The sequence below is a fragment of the Salarias fasciatus genome, chromosome 19 (genome assembly GCF_902148845.1).
Source record: "Salarias fasciatus chromosome 19, fSalaFa1.1, whole genome shotgun sequence".
In the NCBI taxonomy this organism is placed as follows: domain Eukaryota; kingdom Metazoa; phylum Chordata; class Actinopteri; order Blenniiformes; family Blenniidae; genus Salarias; species Salarias fasciatus.
This window is the reverse complement of record NC_043763.1, coordinates 4,486,541-4,514,068: the sequence shown is the minus strand read 5'-3', so window position 1 is coordinate 4,514,068 and position 27,528 is coordinate 4,486,541. Positions and strand designations below refer to the sequence as shown.

General features: G+C 46.8%; 2 protein-coding genes across 3 annotated transcripts; one reads left to right on the top strand and one right to left on the bottom strand.

The window, feature by feature from the left end:
• Nucleotides 1-2,666: 2,666 nt before the first annotated feature.
• Nucleotides 2,667-15,069, bottom strand: ift43 (intraflagellar transport 43 homolog (Chlamydomonas)). 2 transcript variants are annotated; one of them, XM_030116405.1, is made up of 10 exons: nt 14,999-15,069; nt 13,362-13,463; nt 13,245-13,256; nt 10,771-10,841; nt 8,446-8,481; nt 7,758-7,804; nt 4,062-4,134; nt 3,373-3,448; nt 3,201-3,263; nt 2,667-2,972 (listed from the first exon to the last, which is right to left on the bottom strand). In XM_030116405.1, the coding sequence occupies exons 1-10, from the start codon at nt 15,041-15,043 to the stop codon at nt 2,862-2,864; spliced, it is 636 nt and encodes a 211-aa protein (XP_029972265.1). In that variant the 5' UTR covers nt 15,044-15,069; the 3' UTR covers nt 2,667-2,861. The 2 variants fall into 2 exon arrangements, with proteins under 2 accessions (XP_029972265.1, XP_029972266.1); XM_030116406.1 differs by lacking the exon at nt 13,245-13,256.
• Nucleotides 15,070-16,310: 1,241 nt separating this feature from the next.
• On the top strand, nt 16,311-26,778 carry tgfb3 (transforming growth factor, beta 3). Its single transcript, XM_030116404.1, has 7 exons — nt 16,311-17,049; nt 21,091-21,254; nt 22,457-22,586; nt 22,746-22,853; nt 24,747-24,903; nt 25,403-25,556; nt 25,657-26,778. The coding sequence occupies exons 1-7, from the start codon at nt 16,704-16,706 to the stop codon at nt 25,813-25,815; spliced, it is 1,218 nt and encodes a 405-aa protein (XP_029972264.1). The 5' UTR covers nt 16,311-16,703; the 3' UTR covers nt 25,816-26,778.
• The last annotated feature ends 750 nt before the right edge of the window (nt 26,779-27,528 follow it).

Sequence of the window (27,528 nt, the reverse complement as noted above, 5' to 3'; positions counted from 1 at the left end):
CTGCAGATGTTTATTGGACATTTCACTGTACTTTGCACCATTAAAATTGGCTCTATTTTGAGATTGTAGCCATTTTCTCTTGTAGTTGGTTGGTTTTGTGAAAAAAAAACAGACATTTCCATCACATATACTCTGCCACAAAGAAAAACTTTAAAGTTTACGTTTAAGGTAAACGTGTAAACAAACAGCACCTGACTGGCGTGGGGCCGTTCGGGTCGCTGCCGGGGAAGCTGTCACCGGCACGCGGCCCCTGCAGGAATGAACTCCACCTCATAATTCTTGAGCTGTAAGCGTGTCTGTCCTCACCCCTCACTCTGTGTCTGAGGGGCCCGGCCTCAGGCCCCGGCTATCTCCACATCTCCCCATTTTCCTTAATTACACCTCGGCATATTGCTTTTGGGCCATATGGAAGGGCGATATTGAGAACAGATAAGATGTATAAACTTCTGTCAACACCACAGCATATTAAGCAGAGCTGGAAGCATATTATCTCTACTCCATCCTTCCAATTAGCGCCCAATATCAAAATACATTAGGACAAGCCTGTCGACCGGGAACAGGAAAAAACTCTTTTTTTTCCCCCTTTTTTTATTAAAATTGTATTACTTCCCTGGTTTGTTTTCTTTGTCACTAAATGAAAAGTGATTTCCACCGAGGGACCCTATAAAAACACAGAATAAATTGCCCATTTAAAGCCAGCGGCCTGAGAGCTGACAGTGCTCAGCTGCTGTGCACCAGCCTCAAGGTTTTACAGGGAGCCTTCAGAAACAAACCGCCGCTTTATAAATAAACCGGCTACGGATTCACGTGAGGAAGCTTCCTTGTGGACGTGTGGACATTTGAGCTTTTGTGCCACAGTGGCGCATGTCTCCTGTCAAAACGAGGAAGGGGTTTTAAACGCCGTCATTACGGCAGCATTCTGAAAGAAATATGGAATTACAAAGACGCGCGTGGACGCAGCGTGGGCTTCACCGCAGTAACGACCCCATTATTTTAATAGAAAAACGTCAAGGCCAAACAAATCACGCGCCGAGTCTTATCACCTGATCTGATGCACACAGAACCAAACATGGAGTCAGACTGAGCTCACCTCCCGGTGACTCTGCTCCGCCGCCATAACCACGGCGCTTTCTAAGAAACGCCGCCGTCGTCCTCGCCGGGGATGATGAATACATTGTTTTGATGTGATTGAATTCACTGCACCCAGACAGGGAGAGGTCATTCTCCGCCTGGCTGCGGGATCGGGACACGGCGGCTACACCGCGAGACACGCAGAGAATAAAGGAAGAGGAGGAGGGCAGCGGGACGAGGCGTTGGAGAGAGAGAGAGAGGTCACTTTGAGAAGCTGGATGCGAGCACATGCCAAACAGCGTCTCTGGATCTCCCTCACTCCCTCTAATCCCCTCTCTGATCCACCGGCGGCCGGGCCAATCATTCGAGGCCGGGGCTCAACCCGTGATCGCCGGGCCCTAATCTGAGTCCTCGGCCCGTCCGCGGCCCGCCTCAGACAGCGCCGGCTGGCTGCCAGCGGAGGAGTGGCAGGCTTAGCCCTCTCCAGAGAGACAGCTAGAGGTTGTCTCTACATGGATGGGCACTTCGCGGCTCGGCGGGGGCAGGAGGAAGGGGCAACGCAGCAGCTGCTCGGGGCATATGGGCAGAATTCATTAAGTCTGGCTAAATAAGCCAATTGTGGAGGCGGTAAAAAAAAAAAAAAAAAAAAAGAAAGTGTGCATTTGTATGTCTGATAGAGAAACAGAGATCACTCACTGAATTTAAGCACCGGGCTAAGAAATATTCTGAGCACAAATATCCCGTGTGATGGACGCGTCCTGAGGTATTACGCCTGATGAAGTTGATTCAAGGGCTACCAAATGAAAAAACCTGGATCTGTTTGTGCTGGGCAGTGATTGAGCTGTTAGATGCATGGATTGTGCGTCCTTGAGGACTTTGCTTGTGCATCTCCAAATGTCCCGAGACCGCTCTCTGCCTCAGAAATAAACCTAATCACAATCTGTAAATGTTACAGCTGTTTCCTAATAGACCCGGCCCGTCGACGGAGGATTGCATTTATATTCACACACATGAACCAACGGCTAAACTGAATGCTGATCCATATGAGCAGCGCATGCTGAAGCCATGAAACATCTATATCAGCAGGATATAAGAGACAATGGCCTGCTTGCTGTGCAGTTTGTGTTGTTCAGAGTTTCCTCCTTCACTGGAAGCGTGAACGCCCGATACAAGCAGATGTCTTGTTCATGACTTCCATCCATTCCTCTTTATCCAGTAAAAAAAGTATAATGTATGCTAATCCCCCAGGTGTCAATAAGAACTGTGTTCAATGCATTTGAGATAATAGTGAAGAAGGGTTTGCTCCTATCGAAGAGCTGGAAGATAAAGTCAATGGCACAGTCAATAACAATAAGGTTGTAGGCTTTAATGAGGAATGTTAATTTGAACACAATCAACTGGATTTCAGCTTAGCTGATTATCAACCTTGGACTTGTATGAGGGTGTTGATAATGCTGTCGGGAGAGGGAGGGCATTTTTATCTGGAGCTGCTATTTTCAGAGGGGCTTTTTTTTTTTTTTTTTTAAAAATCACTTTGCCTTTTGGCTGTTTAAAGTTAAAACTATTAAACAAAAACCAACAAAGACAGAGTGAGATAGGACTGCAGCGCTCACTGAACAGAGCTTTATTTGGAAAAATCAATGCACATGGTACATATACTTTATAAAATATAAATTAGGGATAACAAACAGTATTTAAAGTTAATATAACCGAAGAAACGTGTGTTAAACGTCCAGCCGCTGTTCCCACTGGAGCTGCTGAAAGTGTGGGTTCAGACCTCCTCGTCCTCCTCATGGCACGGGAGATACAGAAGGCTCGTCGCTCTCTCCTTGATCCCATTCCATCAGCAGCTCCGAGGACACTTCAGTAAACAGATGATCCCAGTCCCAGCTCACATCGTCCTGCGGAGCCCGGGCGGGAAGAGGAATTAGAAAGGCAGAGGCAGACGAGCCCAAGAAAAGAGAGCAAGGAGAGGAGAGTGAGGGAAGGAGAGCAGGGGGTGTTAATGTACACATCATAAATCTTGATTACCTGGGAGAGCGAGTGGCAGGCTCCCCGGGTGCTCTACAAACAGCTGGACAGGCCTTCGCTGGGGGCGCGCAGGCTATATTTACTAGAAACTCACTCACCTCCTTCACCTCCTGCTCGGGCGCCAGAACCTTGGTGAGGAGCTTCAAGTCGATCTCTCCATCCTGATAAAGGGTGCAAGAGAATTCACTGAGCTTGAAATTCTAAGAACCGCAATAAAAACAAGAGATATGAGAATATCCAAGATATAAATAATACAGTCCTTTGACTTACTAAGGTCTGGAAGGCAGAGTAGCGCTTCAGATCGTTGTCCAGGTCTCTGTAGGTCATCACCCGGTTCACCTGGATGCTAACACAGACAGTCGATTGGAAACAAGGCTTCTGATGTATCTCAATCAAAACGGGACTTTCGGCTCACGCATGGAGCCAGACTGAGAAGTGGCTTCAGATAAGTTTGAAGTTTATGCACAATTAAGCTCTAAGACTTCAAGCAAAGACCGCAGAGAGCAGGAGATGGTTGCCAAGTGTTAAACGCTTCAAATTGAAACCCAGCTGCTTATCTGTGGGTTGGAATTAAGTGGGGGGGCTCTCAAAGTGGACGGGGCCTAGCAGTGCATGCCAGTCCTACTTACTGCACATTACACGCTACATTGCCCCCGCAATGAGTTCAATGTGGATATTATCTCGCACAGAGAGCAAGCCCCAGCCTAATAACCTCCACCGCTGTCATAGCCTTGCTACATATTCGACACATGTCGGCGTGTCCCTCACTGCCCTGTAAATCAAAGGGCCCGGTTAGCGAGGGCCCGGCTAACACAGTCGCATAAATCACACCCAACTGTTATTTCTCCATTTCGGCCCAATAAAGCAAGGCGCCCGGTGGAGGACGGGTAACGCCACCGACGCTGGGCCGGCGTCCGGGGACGAGGACAAACTTGCGGGAGTTTAAGGTGGCTCAGTACCTCGGGGGGGCGGCGACTTGCAGAGTGAGATCTTCCTCTTGTACTTCGTCCAGGTCTGGAATCACTGGAATGTCTGCAAACGCAGAACAGAGACCATCAGATCTGAGGGAGCGGAACATTTCAGGAACAGTGGGTCCTGTCATTTACATACCGCTACAGAACCACTGATTAAATACTGCGAATCCCAAGTGTCCGTGTGAGTGTGGCCATGTCTGTGTGGCAGTGGCAGCCCGCCCCCCCCCCTGCTAGCTACATCCTCATAAGAGCTGCCCTGTCACAATAGCCATGCGGCCATGAATATTCAGGAGGCGAGGCGGCAGCTCATCCTGCTGCGAGGGGGGCGCTGGCCGGGGGCTCCCCAGAAAGCACCCCCTGCTACCGCAGCATTTGGGCCCTGTCAGCGCCGCCCACCCCCAGGACCCGCGGCGGCCGGCGGGCCGACCTCCGTGTCCACTCTGCCACTCCGACTGGGGCGGCGTCCAGCCATGTGCAAGAGTATTTGCTCGTGGGCCCATCTGTGTGGGGTCGGAAGTCACCGCGCGGCCTGGCAGGGGCTGCGGTGCCAGGAGCCGCCAGCCCGCCGCGCCAGCAGTGGGAACCCGCTTTAATTGGCAAAACGCAACAGGACAGAGGATGGCTCCACTCCCAAGAAGGACAGGGCAAACTTTCACAGCGTTTCTGAGATTATGGCAGGGAAATAAAAGACGGATGGAAAGAGATCTGGAAGGATTGTTTGGAAATGAGCTCAAGAGCTAATAATGAATAAAGGCACGACAGACGATGCAAAAAATATGCAGTATTGTGCAAACAGTCATAATGAAATAGTTTTTATCTACTGCAGAATCAATTTGCAGGTGATCAAAAGCTTCATTTGCTTGAAACAGTTTTACAGTGCCGTACATCTCAGTGCAAAAAAAAAAAAACGAACTGTGTCCCAGCTTTGGATCTGAAGTGTCTTTCCTGAACAATATCTTCTGGTGGAGGAGAGTGGACAGCACATCCTTATTAGTTCTACAGCTGAGAGTTGACAGTGACAGCGAGAGAGAGAGAGAGAGAGAGAGAGAGAGAGAGAGAGAGAGAGAGAGAGAGAGAGAGAGAGAGAGAGAGAGAGAGAGAGAGAGAGAGAGAGAGAGAGAGAGAGAGAGACTGCATGAAGAGGGTTGTCAGTAATCTCCAACCACAGTGCTGCACCCTGAGGGGAAAGTCAATAGAAGAGCTAAATAGAGGTGAGGAGATGGAAGTCTGCATCTGATGTGAGGAAATATCTTGGCATCTGTGTCACCATTCCTTCAAAAAATACCCCCCCCCCACTCCAAAAAAAAAAAAAAAAAACCTCAATCTGAAGACACATTGATTCCTGATGAAGTGACAATATTTTTAATGTGAACCGTTCACATCAAGTTTCGGCAGAAGCTCACCCTCTGCTGATAACTTATTTCTTTCTCTTTTTTAATTAAACCAAATTAAAAATGCCACGCTCGTTTAGCCGCTGACAAGATTCATCTGTGTTTCTGATATCCAAATAAATGCGGGCGCAGGTATTTCATATTCATGAGGCCCCGGTGACACTTTGTCCTCTCATTTACAAAGCACAGCGTTCAGCAGAATCCGTCCCCCCTGGACCCCCAATCAAATTTAATGGTCTTAGTGCAATGACATCAAAAAGCTCCGCCGTCCAGCTCTGCAAACAGCTTCCTGGGTCGACTATCTGTCCACGCCGCCCCGCTTTTTTCTCTCTCTTTTTTTTTAAATTCATTTCAGGCAGTAATGCACTATTAACACACTGCGTAAGAGTTCAATGTGAAGCACGGGCGTGTGTGTTGTCTATATGCAAAGTCTATTATTAAGCGAAAAAAGGGGAACAACACTTTCAAAACGAGTTTCAAACTCAACCTATTACCGGAGGTCAAGTGGGGCGTGAAGGCTGCCGCAAACAAGCCGGCGTTTTCTCCCGACGCAAAAGGGCAACTCCATCAGGAGGAGTCGTCTCGGGCCGCCGCGGCCCGGCGTGACACACACACTCGCTTCCTCCGCTCGGCTGGACGTGCATCAAGGTGGCTTTTGTCTGGCGGCGGGCAGGCCACGCGTCCGGCCGCCTCGCTGAGGCATGTAAATATCAAAAGGGGATAATTTGCTGCGAGTGTGGACACGCTCCCGGCAGGCACACGACCAGGACGTCCCTCCACATCACTCCGGCGCCTATAATCTACGCGGGGGGTCCAGCCGAATGATTACCTGGGCACGCGGAATCCATTTGAAAGGCTGATGGGACAATATTCGACACATCACGGTCTGAGGGCGAGGCGGGGAGACATGAAACAGATGAGTGTGTTTGTGATACTGCTGCTATTTTAAGTGGCCGGCAGGAAGCTGTGGGGGCGGCTGATAGGGAGACGGGGGCGGGGGGGGGGGGGGGGGGGGGGGGGGGGGGGTACCGGGCCGGCTTCTCCCCGCGCTGGTAGCCAGTGGACATCGGGGATAAGGGTGGGGACATAATCAAGATGGCAGGGGCTATCTCACTAACCCTCAGCACTGTAATTTCCCATGCCCCTGCCTCCAGCTCCGTATTAAGAGGTCTCCCTCCACACAGTAATCATCTTTCCGGCGGCATTAACTGCAGGAACACCAAACCTGTGGACACACTGTGTGTGTGTGTGTGTGTGTGTGTGAGGCAGTGGACTGACCATTTCTACACATGCGGCGGACCTCAAAGCCTGTGCTTTATCTCCATCGTTCATTTTCATCACAGAATTTTTACCATCCTTCATCACGAATACGTTTTTAGACCTGGTGTCACATGAAAACACAAATAACAATGAATTTCAAAGGTGTGTTTAAAATGTTGATAAGTTATGAGAATTTAACAAATTGACAAGCTTCCAGAAAAATCATGTCTAGTTGAATAGTTCATGAAATCAAAAATGTGACTTTTTGGGGATTTTTTTGAGAACATAAAAAAAAAGAAAAAAAATGGCTTGAATAATTTCTCATAACTAGGTATAAAATACATGAACTTTCCTTCAAGTGTATAAATCATTATATATTCATTTATTTTCTGAATTCATTTATTTTTCTCAATTCTGCATTCAGGCATGTTTAAACCGATTTCTAACGAATCAGCTCTTGTTCTGATGTTATAACTATTTATCAAAAACACGTAACGCAGGCAGTTTGCATCCTTTTCCTTTCTGCCCGCTTTGCACTGCAAAGCTGAAGAATTACCTCGGACGGCACCTTGGCGAACGCGCCCCCGCCTCAGTCTTTGCATTGTTTGTGTTGTGCAGAGTTGAGCCCTGAGGTCGCTCAGTCAAAGCGCCGCTCCCACCGCCGGATCTTTATTCAGCGGCGCCGCCCTGACGTTTTGTGTGCTCGCCGGCGACTGCGCTGCTCTGCGCCGTGCTTCAACAATCCGGCCGTCAGCTACGGATCCGGCGTTAATGAATAAACATATTCTCGTGTCATGTTCATCAGAAGCCATGTGTTCACACATTTCCATACACTGGGAGGGTGAGAGGCGGAGGTCCGGGCGCCGGACCCGAGGAGAAATATGATTCCAGCATCAGTGAGAAGCGATGATCTGACTGTCTGCTTATCTGCTCTACTTTCAGAGGATAAATGTGCCGGGGAGACACTGGAGGACTCCTCTTTGCCCGTGAGGAGGCGCGCAGAGTGGGGGGGCTGCGAGGGTGCTCTTACCTCCTTCATCATCTGATCCCTGGGGAGTTTGTGGTCGCAGGCGGCGGCTACAAAAACAGGAAGTGCGAGAGCATGAATTATTTAACGCTTTCAGAAGCCGACCTGACAGTGATGTCATCACAGGAAGTGACACGAAAACCTCACCAGCTTTGCTTTTTTTTTTTTCATGGTAAGCAGGGAGCTCGCTCGGTTTTACTTGTGTCGGACTCAAACTTTGGGACTAAAGGCTCTGGCGAGGTGCGGCGCCGTATGAGTGACCAGCCGGCCAGGCCCCAACAAGATCACCTCTAAACACGCCCAGCTGGAGGCGCAGGCTGAATAAGTATTGGTGAGAGCAGACAGAAGCCCGGCAGAACAGATTCTTCTGCATGGGAACATCACGTCACGCTCCTGCCTGTCTCACTGCAGCCATGGAGGCGCCCGGCTCCGGCTGCGATGACGAGTTAAACACACACTTCCTCTACCTGCCTCTCCTCACGCCGATGGCTATTCTAGCCATAGAATCACAAGAGGAAGGGTAACGCACGGAAAAAATTACTGGAATGACCAGAAAACGGCAATAAAAGCCATATCAACACAGTCATGCAGTTTTATCAATCATGTCTGAAAGGTGAGGAATAGTTACAAGCTTCAAACACAAAAATTCAACGATAATCAAAAGATAAATATGGCGTCTTTGTTGACTTACTCTTCCACGTCCTCGGCTGCAGGCCTCCTTGAAGATCTGTGCACGACAAGAGAGAACAGCAACTTCTCAGGCTCAGGTTTCAAGTTAACAAGAAGCTGAAAACTCCTTCAGATCATCTATAATTAACAGCTGCAGCATACAGAAGACCTCACCTCTCCCTCTTGTCGCCTGCTGGATCTCATGTCTATTTCCAGACTTCCTTTCATTTACTCAGCTCAGCTTGAAGAGAGCATGCCAAACCCCAAAAATACAGCATTTCACACTTCTTCACCTTAACTCAGCATTTTTACCACAGGCTTTTTTTGGGAAAGATCACACATGATGTCAAGGATGGACAAACAGGCCCACGTACTGCTGGAATAAATAGCAACAAGCAAATGAAAGTAAATAAATCAATAAAAAAGAATATTCTAGTAAACTGACTGAGTAGTGTCTTGCAGTTGAGAAGCTTCTGATGCTTTCTGATGGATCTAAACACTTTTCCTTGATCTACTGGTTGAGTACTGCCCCCTACTGTTTTTAAAGGGAACTTCACTTCTGCTGCAACACTTCATTTTCTCCACACTTATCAAAACTCAAGAGCAAAGCCTCCAAGAATCATCAGATAAACAGCAGAATGATCGTTGAATTCATGAATATTTACTAAAATGCAAATTAGGTGCCGAATTAAAATAAAAAACCTGTACTAATGCTGGAGACTATCAGACAAGGTGATAAATGAATTATAAATCAAAGCTGATAAGTCAGAGATAACACTATCACAAGATATCACAGGAGCTCTGACTTCACATCTAAACAAGATGAGAGCATTTAGAAGGGTTCTCTCCTCAACAACTCAAGTGGAATTTTAGTTTTCTTTTTCTATAACTGTTTTTTTCTGACTAACGATACATTATGTTGAACACTGTGCAATACCAACAAACGTACATAAAAAAGATATGTCTGGCTTAACATTTCACTTCAAGCTAGCAAACTCAAAACTCACGCACTGGGTTCAGAAAAGGGGGAAAGAAATGTGACGACTGGTTGTTCTGAAATATAATGACAGGATGATCACAAAATGCGACGAGTCTGAGTCAGTCCCACCCCAGACTGAGTCCACAGCAGCAGGCTCTGAAGGCACCGGAGCCCAGCCAGCCAGTCAGCCAGCCAGCCAGCCAGCCAGCCAGCCAGCCAGCCAGCCAGCCAGGCAGAGCGGAGCGGTGGGAGCCTACCTGCCTGCCCTTGGACTGTGTCCTGTCTGGGGGGCGGGGGTGGCGACACTTAAGACACATTACAGACCCCTTGATTAAGACTCATGTAAGGCAAAGCGATAGACATGGTAAAACTGTCTGGAAAAAGTTGTTAGGGATAAAATATATTGTGACAACCTGGTTTCAAAGGTTCATCAATAAACTGACAGATCATTTAGTGTCAATTAGAAGTGATAGATCGACAAATCCAGGGATTTCTGCGCTGGGATTAGTGGGAGGAGGGCAGTGGTGATTGAGCATGAGGGGTGACATTGAAGGGAAAAGTCCTTGCTGGTTCCAGGGGGGACCATTACTTACTTTGTTTCACAGAGGATCAATGCACGTGCAAGCCCCTTTTACACCTCCTGTATTTCAATCACTTTGAGAACGGGAATCAAGTCGGGCTACGCAAAGGCGGACAAGCGACACGCTGACCTTCTGTGAGCGGAGGAACATCTATTGAGTTTGCTGTTTTTCCTGCTTGCACTAACGGTGCGGCAAAGTACGCAAACAAGCACAATTGACTATGGCTGTTCGCTTCAATGCCTCTCCTATACTCAAACCTCCACTGAGACTGGAGAAGAGAAGCACAGTAGCAGGTGGGAGGGGGGAAAAAAAACCTGCTAGACACTATATTAAAACATCTCATGCTCAGTCAGTCATGTACGGTATTAAGATTTAGATTTGTTAGTTGTAGGCGAAAGCTTTTTGGCACACACCTTCCATCTGTTGTGAATTTTCTCATGAATTCTCCGTGTTGTGCTCCCCGTGTAAAGAGCAAACCGCAGTGGTAAGGGGTGATTAAGTGGCTTGAACCCCTGTGATGAAGTGGCTAGCTGACTAACAGTGCCCTCCTGTGGCTGATGCATTAACCATGTCAATTACCGCCTTGCTCGCAGATGAAGACGAATGGAGAGTTGCCTGCTCAGACAGGCTCCCTCTAACCTTGTTGATTCACAGCCTGAGTGCCAAATATTCACTGATAAATAAGCTCATTCAACAGCATGAGAGTTCATTAATAACACATAACACAGGAGCACGCTTCCAGAGAGGAGGGAGGGAGGGAGGGAGGGAGGGAGGTAAAGATACTCACTTGGCAGAGCCAGAGCCCGAGCTTTCTTCCGCCCAGCCACCCTGCCGGCGTGTCGGTTTAGGAGGAGGGCCCTGGAAGAGGAACGGACTTTATTAGCTTCACTCACACAGAAGACGGAGGAATCCTGACTGAAAGCATTTCAACCAACACAAACAGAGCGCAAACTAACATGTGATAGAACTCTGAGTTCCATCTTAATGCCTGATGCGTTGCATCAGAGCATACTAGACATTAGACTGTGCTTTAAAATGAGCAAAAATATGAAAAAGAAAAAGGAGTCAAAGAAGTTTCTGAAGAGAAACTTGCCAGTGGAGGGCGCTCTTGTCTACAGCTGAAATTATGGCACATGCAAATCCCAAACCTTGGGTGTGAAAGGTTCTTAAGTTCAAAAAATAATAAGAATTGTCTTGTTTAAGGTACGTTACACGTCAGCACCAAAACCCCGGTTTGATTTGTTTTTACTTTCCAGTTTCCTGGTAAACGACAGCTCTGATATTTGCAGCATGGTGTCATCTATATGCACTGGATTGCATTGTTTATTATGGTTTGCCTTCTATTTACAGCCCATGGACGTATGGAGCGGAGTGTGGGAACTGGACCTTAGTCGGAGCTTAAAATAGACCGAGGGGGGGAAAAAAATGACCCTCTCACTCTCTAATTCTTTGATTCCGAAAATAGTAAACTGGGCATGCGTGTCGGTCCTGGGACCGGGACCCTGAGACCAGCAGCTGAATGAATGAGTTCCTCGGAGCGCACAATGGTGGGCACCAGACAAATGAATCGCAGAGAGAAAGAGGCACAACATTTCTCATTACTAAATTGGGTCTGCAAAGGACAAAGTGTTCATGAGGAATTTCTTTCATTTACGATGAAAGAGGAAATAATCTTTCATGGCTGGTTCCTTTACCGAAGCCATTTATAAATCTGAATGTCACCATTAAGCGGGGCAGAGGGAGGGGGGAGCCCACTCCGCTCCGCCGTACATTACCATTAAATGAGAGAGCTGAAGCTGAACGAGCTCCCTTAACTTTGTGTAATTAGTAACTGTCTCTTTAACAGGAGCAGAAAGGATTACAATAATGACAATCAAAGCTTTCGGAGCAACATTACGGAATTCCTTCGAGTGATGTTAAATCCCTCTGATGGCGTTTCTGTCAATGACTTATTTTCATGGGAGACAAGACAATAAGGTCAAGTGTCCTGGAGAGTCAGGCCTTTCTTATCTGGCTGCTTTTTCACTCAACAAAAATGGAGAGGAACAGAAAGTGTCCTGAGAAACAAAACAAATCCCAGCACCCGGTCATGACCAAATATGCACCTTCCAGTTGTAGTAAAATAGTTATGGCTATTAAGGCAATTAGTATCACCCTCACGGTTTCTAATTCAGTATTCCTCGACAGTCTCTGGGGCGAAGGAAGTCTGGTGGCCGAACCTCGTGAGCCAAAAAAGCAACTGAGTCTTTGTTTAAAAGGATGTCAGGAATGTGGCCAATCAGTCGGGTATTTTAGGAAGAAGAGGACAGAGTTGATAAACGAAGACTGCGCACACACACACACACACACACACACACACACACACACACACACACACACACACACACACACACACACACACACACACACACACACACACACACACACAAACAGTCCACCCAGTCGCACGACACTCCAGAAAAATGTATTGCATGTGCACAGGAGGTCAGAAAGGGCGCGAGAATCCTGGTTCATAACATTAGAGGCCTAATTTGGGAAGATTAGCCTAAAGCAAAAGCATTGCTGGAATTTTTTCGCTGAGAATGTTGGCTGATTGTTTGCCAGACTAGGAGACGTGACTGATTCCTTAAATGCCAACGATAGTGAAGTTATCGGTTCTACTTCAACTGTTACTTTCAATATGATCCCTCTCATACACAGCCAGGTTTGGTTTGGTTGAGTGTTTCTTGCATTCTGGCCTTCAGTCCACCCTGACGTTTTGCTGTTTTAGGTGTTTAGTTGCTTTTCAAAACGTGATTTTTTGAATAAGATAACATTTGTTTGCTTGTAAAAAAAATGCGAAAATGCTCCTGCCTTAAGCCGGGGGCATAACACTCTCTCCAATCGGGTTGTTTGGAATTTTAAGCCAGATAACATTTTACTTCTTCTTATAGTGACAGTTTTTTGGATTTCACATCGCACCAGATAGCAAATACAGATATAGCCTTTGAAATTTATGTTTCCTTTCTAAATGAAAAAATGATGGGGTAACACACATCTAGAAAGTCCTTTTACAGATTTGTGTATTGCCATACAACTGTTTATACCAACCAGGTCTCAGTATGGGGGCTGGAATTTGAAGTGTAATACTGTAGAACTGAACGGATCAATGGTGACTGCTGCTCCAAAACCAATATGCTGACATTAGAGAGCACAGAAGTGGAATCTGAAACAGCACTATAAAAGCCATGCAAAGGTTTTCCTTATTTCCATGCTACCTACCTCATCATCATCCTGCAATACATGCATGAGATAAAAGCAAAATTCATATTTGTGAAGCCCTTCGTAAAGTCAAATTGTAACAGGCGGTTTAGCCGCGATTCCCACGCGATCACTTACATCTGCCGCCGATGCAGATGTGGAGGACTTCCTTGTGTAACGAGAATCTTCGAAAGATGACTGGTCTGCTGCATGGCGAGCTCTGCGGCCAGATTTGGCAACCTGGACAAAAAAACAACAACATCCATTTAACCTGGAAAATATATTTTGTATTCTAAAGCTATAAGACTTCGATGATGTGCTGAAGTTCAAAGTGAATTGTCCAAAATTATCACTGCTTGCTTTCGCAGCAGCATCAGTTCTTTCACTGTAAAAACCTCACAGATCTGAGTATGTTAACATCAGAGCTGGATGGGGGCCAAATCAAATACTTTTTAGGTACTATAAATGTAGATTGAGCAAATACTGGCTCAATGTTTAAACTTGTTTAAACAATTTAACCCAGTCTTTTAAACCCCCTTGTTTATGATATTACATGATGAATAAGTACATCACACAAACCTATAAAAGTTTCTATAACTCAACAGTTGTACTCTATTCAAATTTGAGATACAGTGGAGAAAAGATAACCTAATAACTTGTAACCTAGACAGTTATAAGAGATAAACCAGTTCGACCAGTTCAGAGCAGCAAGATAATGGACATCAGGGTTTTTTCAATCTCATATTGTTGGTAGAAATATCTTTCAAATGGCATGTTCATTTGCCACCTTTTTGAAGAAAGGCAAGGCAATGCAAGGCAAATTTATTTCTCTAGCATCATTCTGACATTAAGCAGCTCGGTGTTTTACAAGTAAATACAAGAAAAACATTATAGCAAATCAATAAAGAATCTTACTCTTAAGCCATTAAGATTATCAAAAATATTAAAACAAAGACATTAAGAGAGGCATTGAAAGGAAAATAAAGTAAATCAATTGTTCAATGGAAAGCCTGAGCAAATAATAGTGTTTTAAGTACTGACTGAAAAGAAGAGAGCGTGTCAGCCGTCCTCAGGTGTTCAAGACATTTGTTCCATAGGTGGGGAGTGTCAGACTAAAAGCTGCTTCACCTTGTTTCTTTTAACTCTGGGAACACCGAGTAAACCTCTTCAAGGAATTCATATTGTACAAGCAAATCTGAGATGTACTTATAGGTCCGAGATCACTCAAAGATTTATAGACCAGAAGAAAGATTTTGAAATGGATCATTTGACAGACAGACTGCAGAGATTGAAGCTTGGGTCTGATAAGCTCCATTCTGTGTTGATGAACGCTCTGGATGAGCTGCAGTTGTCTATTGCATTAGTCGTGCATTTCTGTACTCATCGGGCAATCATCACGGCAGACAACCATGAAAATGACAAAGTATAAAGCTCAAATAATTTATAGACATTGAGTTACAGAGATTTTAGCCTAGCATTGTTTACTATTTCAATCAGCGACAGCTACATTCTGGCAAATTTAGACGTTCCTGATGCCGTTGTTTAAAAAAAGACCGGCGCTTGTATTTCAGTTCTACTAAATAAGCGCTTAAACATCTTTCTCACTGAAGAGCTGAGGAGTGAGGCTCACGTTGCGCAGGGCTAATGGCTAACTCGTTAGCATTAGCTCCCCGTGCAAAGTGTAGCTCTAAGCTAATTTCAGAGCGCGCAGAGTTAATTTTACGTCTTCAGATGAATTCTTGTTTAACAAAGCGCGACTCACACTGGTCACTCACATGTTTCACCGCCGCACCATCTCCGTTTCTGAAGTTATCGTCCATGTCTCTCCTCCTTCCTCCAGAGCAGCCAGCTTCTTCCGGGATATCAATAAGCGTCACGTAGCAACGCTCTCCATGGCAACGCCAATCAGGAGGAGAGCGCGTGGTGAGAACGTGCTCAGTGTGAAAACAACGACGAAAGAAGGACTCGACTTTATTAAAAATGATTACACACAATTAATGTTCTATTTCTGGTACGAATAAGATATATTCGCTTATGTGCCAATAAAAGTCATGTACTTGTCATGTTCGATGAGTTATTTCAGACTGTACTGAATATTGAGATGTGTTGGACTTATTACTCATGAAATAATTATAAAACCTTTTTATATTGTTGGTATTTAATATTTCAGTTTATAACCTATAAAAATAAAAAAAAATACAGATTCTCAAAATGCTCATATTTGGGTATTCGATTTTTCTGATTTTCAGTTGGAGGGAATAATTATTATGATGAAATGAAATAAAATATGATTTGGATAATTTATTTATTCTTATTATAACATACCATTATATTATAATATGGCATAATCTCGTAATATCCTTTAGTTGTATGATTTCTATTATAATGCAAATGTTAATTATTGTTTATTTCTGTTAAATGTTGAATCTATCTGTCTATCTATCTAAAAACTTTACCTTTGAGTTCTAAACCTACAGGTTCAGTTTGATGTTGTTTTCATATGAGAACAATTTTTGAAGCGTGGTGTTCTGTGTCTCCTTTTGACCGCTAGATGTCAGTGTTATTCCTGTTTTATGTTATTGAACAGTAGCGGGGTGCAGCGCGTCTCAGCAGCTGGCTGTGCAGTCCTCCCTCCCTCCTCCCCCCTCCCCCGAGCAGCCCTGAAGACCCCCTCGTTAACTGCACATCATTTTCCTCTTAAACTTTATTTTGGATGTTGTCAACATTGCCGCACTTCACCATAACAGTGCACTCAATGACTTCCAATGGTTCTTCATGAATGGAGATGAGGTAAATGAGGCTGATCACCAATATATGGGCAGAGCTCACAGGGGGTTAAGGTGCTCTTGACCACACCCCATCCTCACCCTCATAGCCCCAACAATTGGATATTTTCCCCCTCAATATATCATTCCATATAATCCTCTTGGGAAATCTCTCTGTTGCCCCCCCCCCCCCCCCCCCCGAATCCCCCCACCCTCCCTCAGAAGTTGACATGGAGTTTCCGCCCTCGGCCCCGCCCTCATCGGCGTCACAGTTAGTGAGTATAAAGTGTGAGAACGAGCGAGAGGCGCCTGAGTGTGTGTGAGGTTGGACTGCAACGAGGCGGCGGAGGCGCACCGACTCCAGGCGCACAAGTGGATGGAAAGAGCCCCGTGCAATGGAGAGGCGCGCTGCAGAGACCAGCTGAAGAGGAGAGGAGGGGGACGCTTTGATGAGACAGGGGGGAATGAAGAGTAGAACTCAGAGTTTTCATGAAGAGTTGCGATTATTCTCCACAATGGCACGGATTTTCCTCCATGCAAACGCGCACTTTGCAAAGATGACATAGCACTTGAGGAAATGGGATTCCTCCTGGAACAGAACTCACTCACGACCTGAATGAAAAGATAAAAGGGAGTCTATTCAAATCGGATTTTTTTTTTCTTCTTCATCATCTTCTTCACTTACTTGAAAAAGGCCCGGTTGTGAGAGTTCAATATGAATCTGGGCAAAGCACTCCTGTTCATCCTCCTCTCTAACTGTGTGACAATGACTTTCTCTCTGTCCACTTGCACCACGGTGGACATCGACCACATCAAGAAGAAGAGGGTGGAGGCGGTGCGGGGACAGATCCTCAGTAAGCTCCGGATGACCAGTCCGCCTCAAACCACAGGTCCGAGTCAGGTGCCGTTCCAGGTCCTGGCTCTGTACAACAGCACCAAGGAGCTGATCGAGGAGCTGGGGAGAGACCGGCACCAGAGCTGCGGGCAGGATAACACCGAGACCGAGTACTACGCCAAAGAAATATACAAGTTCAACATGATCAATGGTCCGCCAGATAACAGTGAGTTCACGGTTTTATAGTCATGAATGACTTTGGTAACTTCTCATCCTCACCGAATAAACACAACATTTTCTGATTGCATTACGCTTCTCTAATAGAATCACGGTTCTAAAATCCTGTGTACAAAAGAACTGGCATAAACCTGTCGCAATGTGCCATTTTTAGAGCGTGTAGCAGAGTCAAAAGCCTTAAAATCTTACTTTTCCCAGCCGGTTTGAAGTCCACTCGTGTGTGTGCAGCTTTTACGCACAGGCGCGCCAGCGAGCCGCGGAGCGACGCGCAGAGGAGAGGGGCAAAGTAAACAGTCTAATTGGAATGAGCACCATTCCTCATACATACCTCACACCAAAGCCATGGGAACTCCTGCCTAAGTCTGACACATTCCTCAGCGAGGAAAATTCTCAGGCTGTTAAGTCTTGTATTTATAGCCAACTCCAATACCTCATTTCCATTTTTGGCCCCGGGTTCCCCAATATTTTTCACCCACTGTTCAGTTTCCCCTCCACTTTCTCTGAGGAGTAGCCCCGTGTTATGATCTAATTCCCTGGTCCATCCTATTGGTATTTCCTGTATAAACTATGGCCCATTGATTGTTCCAGAAAGCAGAAGCAGAAGCAGAAGCTGGGTGAGCAGCGGGTTCTCCAGGGAAAAGCCACTTTTAAAGTGGAACACTTGGACCCGTGCCTGCCCACGGTCAGAAGCCGGTTACGGCATCGGCGTTACCATTTCGAAATCAACAGGTGTTTATGCTGTGCTGTGACACAGAGCAGAACCTCTAAGCCCCCGAGTCAAATCCATTTCACAGGTCCCACAAAGTGCTCCTGACATTCAAAATACACAGCCCGGGGTTTATCCGCTGGTCAGAGGTAGCCAGCGCTCCCAAAACAAACACGGGTCTAAAGAGTGGGATCAGACATGGCCAGGTGCCCGGGACACATCACTGCTCTCAAGGTGATAACACACCGTATGAACTTGACTTACACCAGCAGCACACTGCGACCAGCAGCTTCTCCACGGGGAAACAAGTCGCTCAAATCAAGAGGCTGTGCCAGCATGCATTAATTAACACTTTACTCTCGGTTTCCATTATGCAGTTTTAAGGAGAACTGGGCATGTCGCAGTGTGTAGGAACATAATGTCTGTCACCTTGATAATTTTGCCGTGTAGCTCATTTTCATTCCTGCTGGATATAATGACTTTCACATCCACTGTTTTTGGAAGGTGGGAGTGTTTGGGACGGCGGTCAACTTTGGCTTTTTTCATGCTCGGTTAAGAAGTTAAACAGAAACTTTTCTCTCATACTTCAATGCACCACTTGCTCCAGACTGCTTTTTGCTCGACACGACTACAAATGCAAATCGAGGCATTTGCGATTTACGAGCAGATGAAGCAAATCCGAGGCAGGATAGTAATTTAGAGCTTCCATTCCCGGTGTATCAGAGAGCCTACTTAAACTGCGGGATGACCTGAGGCACGATAACATTTTAGGAATCCGCCGGCGGACACCGCCTCGCCTGCCGGAGGATGCCGCCTCAGTGAAACTGCAGGCCAATCATTGACTCAGTGTCGGGTCAGTAAAAAATGAGGGCCTGCGCTGAGGACAGCAGGGTATCTGATATATGGGATAGTAGAAAACTGATGTCATCTGAACAAACAGAGACAGAGGTCTTTGGCCAGCTCCCAGAGAAACAGCATCTCTCCAGCTGACTCCCACGCCTTTACCGTTTCTGCTTCCTCATCTTTAATCAAGTTAGTGGGGAAGGAAAAGTTGTTTTTCTTGTGAACAGAGGCTCGGAGCATTATCTCATCTGCTGTAATGCCCAGAAACAGTGTCCACCATGCGTCGAATGAGAGATTTCTCTTTGTTTGGATGTAAAGTCTCTTTATATTGAAGGCTTATTTTTGATTTCTTGGATAACTGAGGGGGAATATACATTTTCCATTGGAGCGTCACGCAACAGATCCAAATCCCAGATGCTGAAATCGAAGTGGATGATAAAGACCTCCAAACTAATACACTTCCAAAGTTCTGCTTTATGGGATGTAGACACCACAGCAGCTGGCCCGCACCTGCTGACTTATGCTTCCTATTTCCTTTGTTTACCTCGGCGAGGCCGTGGAGAGACTGACATCACCCAGCTCCTCCCGGGCAGAGCCAGGCCGCTCCTGGGAGCTTTTATCTGAGAGCGGCGGGACGGCGGGAGGCCGGGCGCGTGTCGGGGTGCGAGGCGTGGCCGGCGGGGCGGCGCCCGGGCGGGGCTGCACGCCAGACACTCTCGGTCGTCTGTCCCCAGGCTGTCTGAACTACTTAAAGTTTAAAAGCCTCATTTAAAAACCTGTCTGTGTGCAAATTAGGTGAGTGATGATATGAAAATGAGATCAATTGGGAGTCATCTTGTCATCCGGGGCATTTAAAACGCACTTTTGTAGGCGTTTTAGTGGGGAAAATTATCCAATATAAAAAATCTAGTTTTAAGTTGATTGAAAAACTGAGTGTTTGTCTAATTAAATGATTAAAAAGGGCAGTCAGCCTGATCAGAGTTTATTTCAATATTTAACACCCTGAGAGTCATTCTCAGCAGTTATCTAATAATAATGAAAGGGGTCAAAAAGGATTAGCGATTCTCATTTTAATTACACAAGCAATTCCCTCCACTCACCAACATGGAACAAATTACCTTTCAGACCCTTGGCAAAAATAAGCCATAATGTGAAATCCACCTAAAACCATTGCAATGGGAAAAATGAGGTCATCCAAGAGGAAACCAAAGACTTGATTAGAATTTCAAATCTCCTCTCAAAGTGGGGCTTTCCACCTTCTGTGGGGGAGGCAGAGGGGGACGGAGCAGCGAGCGAGGGGGAGGAGAGGGCTACTGAGGTTTCCTCCTTATAGATTGTGTGGAAACACTGGACAGATATCTGGCTGGGGATGAATGCTGAAAAGGTCACCTAAAAATAGGGAAAGTTGAAAGAAAAAAAGCTGTGTGGAAATATCTGATAATGACTGAGAGGACACAGAAATAGGATTATAGGTCAGATGAAGTACAGATACTTGGAGATGTGCGCGTTCCTTTTGCATGACACAGAAACAACTTTTCCATTTTTCCTAAAAGGAAAAAAAAAGAAAAAGCTCAAGGTGAAAATTCGCCAAAGGTGCAGTGCCTCTTTTCAACCACCAGCAAATCTGAGGCCGGGTAATAAAGCTCCAGTTTGAGGTAATAAATTAGCCAAGGCTTGGCTGTAAATGACTGTTTCCACTTGGCCCATAAAAAGTTTGCTATGTGCTTGTTTTGCTCAACGCTGCATGTGCTTGGCCTGTTAAAATAATAAACTGTTCAATGGTATTATGGCATGAAAAAAAAAAAAAAAAGAGGAGTGGGGGGCTGGAGTCAAGGCTACAGGAAGCTTTTTCAGATAGAGTCACAGTGTGGCCATTTATTTAGCTGATTCTGGTAAAGGTCAGTGTGCAGCCACACACACACACAGTGAAGAGTTTGTCCACCTCTCTCTCGGTGGTTGTGCCGCCGCTGTGGCGCAGTTCAGCTTCTCCGAGGTCGCTCAGGTATTGTTCTGCTCCGGCACGTGAGTCCACATGTTGTGGAATTCTTGGCCGGGTCCGGAGCTCTCCGAGCACCTGTTGGGCTCAAGTGCTGGTGGAGAGGAGGAGGAGGAGGAGGAGGAGGAGGAGGAGGAGCAGCAGCACTGCTGTCCCACTGCAGACTGCACTGCTACCACATGGGACATTTGGTTTTGATTTCATGACTTCAACTTGCTGCAAACTGGGACCGCACGAATTCGCTTTGCGGTAATGGCTTCTCGAGAAATAGTTAAAAGTATTGTTCTTACATGGAAGTATTTAAACCCTCTTCAGTGTCCACCTGTCAGCAGAAGACACACAATGTACACAATGACCTAACAGAGAAGCAAAGAGCTTGGAGGGACTCACAATAAAAACAGCGAGAGCGCCAATTCAAGGAGGTTTATTTCTGGCATTTTCTGTTTAAACACACTGATGAGTATTAATTTCCACTTTACCTGCAGATGATCTCCCGTCCTGCCCCAAGGGCATCACCTCCAAAGTGTTCCGCTTCAACGTGTCCGTCATGGAGAAGAACTCCACCAACCTGTTCCGGGCCGAGTTTCGGGCCCTGCGGATCCCCAACCACAGCGCCAAGAGAAACGAGCAGAGGATTGAGCTCTACCAGGTGCGTGAACCGACCGCCGGTTTCCACGGGGAGGGGGGCCCGCGCAGGTCAGCGAGGAAGATGAAAACATTTATATTAGGTCGTCCAACTCCCTCTCTCCTCTTTTTCGAGCGCTGATCATTATTCCAGGTGCTTATAGCCGAATGGGTTCTGCATTAGGACACGTTTGAGAGCTTATGCAGGCGTCTTTAAGAAACCCCAGATTACCATTCGGCAGTTTCTTCTTTCCGAGCTGTCAATCTCCGAGCAGTTGTCCATCCATGTTAGATCAAGTGAGGCAGATATATAGGCCTGCCTCCGCTTTTATGTGTTTATGAGCATTTTTGAAGTGTGTAAAAGCGTACATCTGGCAGATGTCTGTGTGTGGGGTGGCAAGAATAGGGTTTCTTTTTTTTTTTTTTCTGTTTCCTCATTAATCTCCCGTGAGAGACCAGGAGTAATGATCAGGTTCCAACATTTCCTGCCAGGGAGACAAGCGTCTCCGGACTGCATACCGCCTCTGAGGCAGGGCTCTGGCCGGCGCTGAATGCACCCTGTCAGGCCCTCGGATTGTTTCCAGGGGCCGAGGAGATAGAAGCGGGGCGACCCACTGGGGGGGGGGGAGTAAACGGAGCTGCTCGCGCGCCCCCACTCCCTCCAGGCTCGGAGCTGATTGGCAGAGAGGCCCGACGCTGGCGGTTCTCTGGTCCCTCTCTCCCACAGGAAGACAGATTAGATGCTGACAATGTTCAGGAACCTGGTCGTCCTAAGTGCTCATGCCCACCACCCGAACGTTTCTCACCACAGATAAACACCTTCGCCCAGACTGGCGATAAGAAAACCTCACACACACTGTTTTATTTGCCGTCTGCTGTCACTTCCGCACAGTTTTGGGTTGAACGCTCCGAAACTGTGGTGGCGGTACATCCGAGAAGCCCGACGCCGGAGCTTGAAGGGCTGATGTGAAGGACAGCCAGGTTCTCATTGGCAAGAGGGTAACGCAGGCAGTAACTTGCAAAATGGGGATATCAACGTGGAGAATCACTTTTTCCATGAAGAGTAGACATTTGGCCCAAGGCATCCTGGAGTCTGGCGCAGACAGCCAGTCTCGGTTTGGTGTGTGTGTGTGTGCGTGCGTATATATCCATATATATGCATGTGTGCGTGTGTGTAAAAATACAGGAGTTTGTGCAGCTGGGTCACATTTTCGTCTCTCCTCACAGATCCTCCAGAAAGATGACCCCAAAGCCAAACAGCGCTACATCGGGGGCAAGAACGTCCTGACCAAGGGAACGCCCGAGTGGGTCTCTTTCGACGTTACAGAGACAGTGAGGGAGTGGCTGATGTACCGGCGTGAGTGGGACACCTTAAACACACACACACACACACACACACACACACACACACACGACATAACGTATCCTGCCAAAAAGCTCTGCTTCATTTAATAATAAAAAAGATAATGGCCGGAGGGGAATATGTAATGTCTCGCTGCTTTTGTTTCCCCTTCAGAGACCAATCTTGGCCTGGAGATCAGCGTGCACTGTCCCTGCCACACGTTCAGGCCCAACGGAGACATCATTGAGAACGCCAACGAGGTGCTGGAGGTCAAGTTCAAAGGTGAGCAGCGATCGGATCAGCGTGTCGTTTCCTGTTTGCCTCCAGGCTATCAGTGCAGATTACAACTATTAAATGATAACAGAGTAACAGCTATTTACATTCCAGATATCAAGACTTACATTTCCAAACATTTAACATTGTATTTTGGCATCCAGGCAGTAATTTCTAATATATTTTAATGTGCAAAACATCAGGAAGTCAAGCAGAATTCCCTGCTTAACAGAGACAAAGCATGTGCAGAGTGAAAGTTTCACCTCCTCAACTCTCACTTTGTCACAGTTCATCAGCGTGTTTTTCTCTTATCAGATTCACTTATATCATCACACTTTATCACTGTGTAAAGAGAATATTAAAGTCTATGTTTATGGGGAGAAAAACACTTGTTAGCTGTTTTCTAGCAGCTGAGCGAGGTTTGATCTCTCTCCGATTAGGTTGAGCTTAGCCTGAGCTAAATAACAAGTGAGCAAAGATACTCCAGCTGTAACTGTACAGCTTGTTCAACTGTAGAAAGTAAAGAGCTGGATGATCAAAACGTGCTTCAGTTCATCAGATATCTCTCCTTCATCGCTGTAATATCTTTAAAATTCAACATAGAACCAGCTTTGGTTTGTTCCAGTTGTCCTGTGTTGACAGTCCTCCCCAGCTCCAGTCTTTGTGTTTCCAGGCTGTTTCTGCTTTTGGGATTTGGGGCTTTGTTGTCAGATTTTAGTCTGTTGTGGCTAAAGCGTTTGAGTTCTTAAAAATGATCTGGTTCACACAAGGGATTGGCTTGTTCTGTTCTTTTCAAACAGTGTGCGATGTTTCTAATGTTCAAGTTGCGCATATTTTCGTTATTGGAAAGTCTTTTCCTGGGGCATTCGAGGGCCTCAGTGTTCAAGATTTTTGTTAGGTCATTTGTCGATATTACTGATAATGATTCGTTTTTCCTCTTCTTTTCATGATTAAAGCTAAATTCCCTTTTTTTTACCCATTATGTTGATGTGACAGAGTTTTCTTGGTGGTGCTACACTTTGAAAATGGTGGCAGGGAACTCAGAGGACAGAGAATACAGACACTTGTTTATTTGGGAAACACCGTCTTGTTTTAGGTATCAGGCAGCAGCTCCAGTTTGCTTCTCTGGGGTCCTGGACCTGCTTTCCGGGGTCATCAGAAAGCACAGAGATTCCCAAAGATGAGGAGTGTGTCTTATTCTAGTTTTCCTTTACGTGGGGAAGCTCAGGGAACTTGGTTACTGTGAAAGTATTTAGCTTTACTGTAGTACATTAGCACATCGATCAGCGTTTGTCACGGTGGACAAAACAACGGTGAAAACACAAAAACACTTCCTCACAGTCCGGTCATCAACATGTTGAGGTCTTCTCGGTAAGATAATGGGTTTCCTTTCTGAGAGGAAGAGAAAGACACAGAGCATGGGAATACAATCGATCTGGTATCTCACTTAGCGCCGGCCGGGGCCCCCGGGCCCTCGGTCCTGGGAACACTCCTGACTGGCTCGGCCACAAGGAATGTGCTGCCATGGCGCTCAGACGTTTGGCCCCAAATTAAAGAGGGCCGTGCATATCCAGCAGCAGCAGCATCTCTCCGGAGATATCCGCTGCTTTAGCTATCAGGGACAGATTGGATGAGCAGACACAGGCCCAGGGGGGAGAGCGGAGGAAGAGGGGAAGTTAGAGGAACCAGCGTTTAATACAGAGAAGGATGAAGAGTAAGCCAGGAATGAGCGAGGCCGGACCTGGAGATTATCCTCCAGTAAAACCTACAACTGACTACACTGATTGTTGGAATTAAAAAGTCGTTCCAGACCAGCTTTTGAAGTCCAGGCATCTTTTTAGAACCTCACAGTATTATTGTTGAGTCTTTCCATGGCGACTGAGTATGACTTTGTCCCCGCAGGTATGGAGGCGGACTACGACGATCTGAGCCGCGCAAAGAAGCAGAAGGAGCAGCTGTACCCGCACCTCATCCTCATGATGCTCCCCCCACACCGGCTGGACGCCCCGTCCTCCTCCCGCAGGCGCAAGCGGGCGCTGGACACCAATTACTGTTTCAAGTAAGGCCTAACCCTAACCGTGCAGTAGCTTCAATCACTCAGGAGTGAGATATTACCCCTCCTGCCTCTACTTCCCCCCCCACCCCCGGCATATCACACACCCTGAGGGCACATGTTGCAAAATAAAAGCTTCCAGTCTAAGGGGCTAGACAAAATAAAGCTCTATCAAACAGACCCATCACCTCCACCACAGGATACACAGAATAAGCGTGTTAACTACCCAGACAGGCACCACGCAGGCATTAGCCGATACAAGTCCAGATCTGTCCCGGGACTCGCGATCGCTGCCTCGCCGGCTCTGGATTTCCTCCGTCAGGCTGACAGGCGGCACCGAGGACACCTGGGTTCACTCCAAGTGGGAAAATAAGGGCGCACCTCAGAGTGGAATTTCTGAACTCCTCTCTCATCATCCGAGGCCACGGGGCGGAAAATGTATACAAGTCTTAAAATTGTACGTTGTCTGCTCAGCCAATCCCGTCTCTCCTCTCTCTGTCTGCAGCAATTACGAGGAAAACTGCTGCGTGCGACCACTATATATTAATTTCCGGCAGGATCTGGGCTGGAGGTGGATCCATCAGCCTGAAGGGTACTACGCCAACTTCTGCTCCGGTCCGTGTCCCTACCTGCGCAGCGCAGACACCACCCACAGCTCGGTGAGGAGGAAGCGCCACCGCAACACGTCCGGGCCGTTAACCTGAGACCGACTGCGATCGATTACTGATTCCTGTCGCCGCCGTGCTCTTCCCTCCGCAGCTGCTGAGTCTCTACAACACCTTGAACCCCGAGGCGTCGGCCTCGCCCTGCTGTGTCCCCCAGGACCTGGAGCCCCTCACCATCCTCTACTACGTGGGTCGGTCCCCGAAGGTGGAGCAGCTCTCCAACATGGTGGTCAAGTCCTGCAAGTGCAGCTAGAACGACGCGGGACGCGGCGGCTCCCGGCACTACTCGGCGCGAGGAAGCCAAGTCGGCAGGGTACACACTTCGTCTTCCATGAGTACCTCTTCCCCCCCCACCCCTGCTTCGGCCCAGCCCCGCCTCTCCAGGAAGAAACAGACACGTATTCCGCCACTCCGCAGCAGCATCGACCAGGCAGAGCCGTCAGACACCACTCCACCCAGCAGCGCTCGCAGACCCCTCAGACCTCCAGTTCGCCCCGGACATCAGTGTTTCTAGTGTTCTCTTTGTCTTCGATATTCCAGCATTGTACCTCATCTGAATACACGGTATTCGACGCCTGTTTTCATTGAACGAGGAACAATCGTCTCCCTCTGACCAAGGCGCTCTCAAGGACATTAAATCAGCCACAAAGACGACTGAGAATGCAGACTGAGCTCAGCAGACTTGGGAGAGGCGACGGAGGGGGGGGGAAATGATTGTTTGCTGGGAGCAAACACGGCCCCTCCTCCTCCCCCTCTCTCTTCCCCGCCACCCACACACACACACACACACACACACACACACACACACACACACACACACACACACACAGGACACGTTTGGGTGTCCGAGCTGGAAACCGACGCTGTGCGCGCCACGGCTCCCTACACTGTTTCGTTTAGGATGAAATGCTGTTGAATAAAAGTGATCTTAGGAAAGAAAACACGAAAGAAAGAGAGAAAACATGCTGGAAACCAGTCGTTCTTTTTAAAAGTAGTATGTCCATGGTTATGTTTACCTCTGTAACGCGACAGGATGTTGATTCCAGGGATTGTTTGGTTTTTCAAAGTGAAGCCTTTCTGTTGTATGAGATGATGTATGTCACTAAGTGAACTTAACTAGATCACAAACTGTAAATGTTTTTTTTTTCTTATTACTCTTGGAAACACCTTTTTTTTAATTAAAAAAAATGGACAGTTGAATATGATTGTTTGATTTAGTATCATTTTTTTCCCCCCACAGAGAAGCAAATGACTGAGCGAATAAACAAATACATTTTACTGACACAATCCTCATGTTTAAACAGCTTCCAGGTATTCATTTCAGTGTCGTTTGCTACAAATAGTTCCAAAAATATTACATTTCCATGCATGTAGGTTGTAAACAAATGAAAAACACCGCACTGCAAACGACCCCCACAGTAGATGACTCATGCCGACCCGGATCCCGTCGCTGGAGTCGTGTTGTACAGCATGCGATGGCTTCATCAGTCTCACAACTCCAACGAGGAACCCAACAGCTATTGCACGTTACGAACGGTTCCACCATCAGCTGAATATTAAAAACGGGCCCTGTTGTACTGCATTAAAACTACAATCAGTGCAAAATTCATCCTGACGGTGAGAATCAGGTGACGTGAGAAAAATCATGCATTAAAATTCAAGTATATCAAAGTCTTCATATCTTGAGTCTGTGGACAGTACACAGAGATGTTTTCTTCTATTAACACACCCTGAGAGAGCACACTACATGGTCCCGAATGACAGAAAACCTCTGAGGACACTGGCCAGCTGGACGCCGGTGCAGCATTAACCATTATTATACTGGAGATTACTCTCTGTGTTATGCTGGAAGCTACAGCGACGGCCAAAGTGACCTTACGGGGGACATCGTACCGTAAATAAATACTGATGCGAGGACAATATTTAACCTCTTATGACAAAAATGTTGAGTTTTGGTTCGTTGAAG

Bases quoted from the DNA above. Each gene is read 5' to 3' on its own strand.
- ift43 (XM_030116405.1), bottom strand. From the start codon at position 15,043: ATGGACGATAACTTCAGAAACGGAGATGGTGCGGCGGTGAAACAT. The intron at 4,135-7,757 runs GTAAGAGCACCC...CTGCGTTTGCAG, and splicing joins GGGATCAGATGATGAAGGAG to ACATTCCAGTGATTCCAGAC. The intron at 3,449-4,061 runs GTACTGAGCCAC...TGTCTGTGTTAG, and splicing joins CAAGTCGCCGCCCCCCCGAG to CATCCAGGTGAACCGGGTGA.
- tgfb3 (XM_030116404.1), top strand. From the start codon at position 16,704: ATGAATCTGGGCAAAGCACTCCTGTTCATCCTCCTCTCTAACTGTGTG. The intron at 21,255-22,456 runs GTGCGTGAACCG...CTCTCCTCACAG, and splicing joins AGAGGATTGAGCTCTACCAG to ATCCTCCAGAAAGATGACCC. The intron at 22,854-24,746 runs GTGAGCAGCGAT...TTGTCCCCGCAG, and splicing joins GCTGGAGGTCAAGTTCAAAG to GTATGGAGGCGGACTACGAC.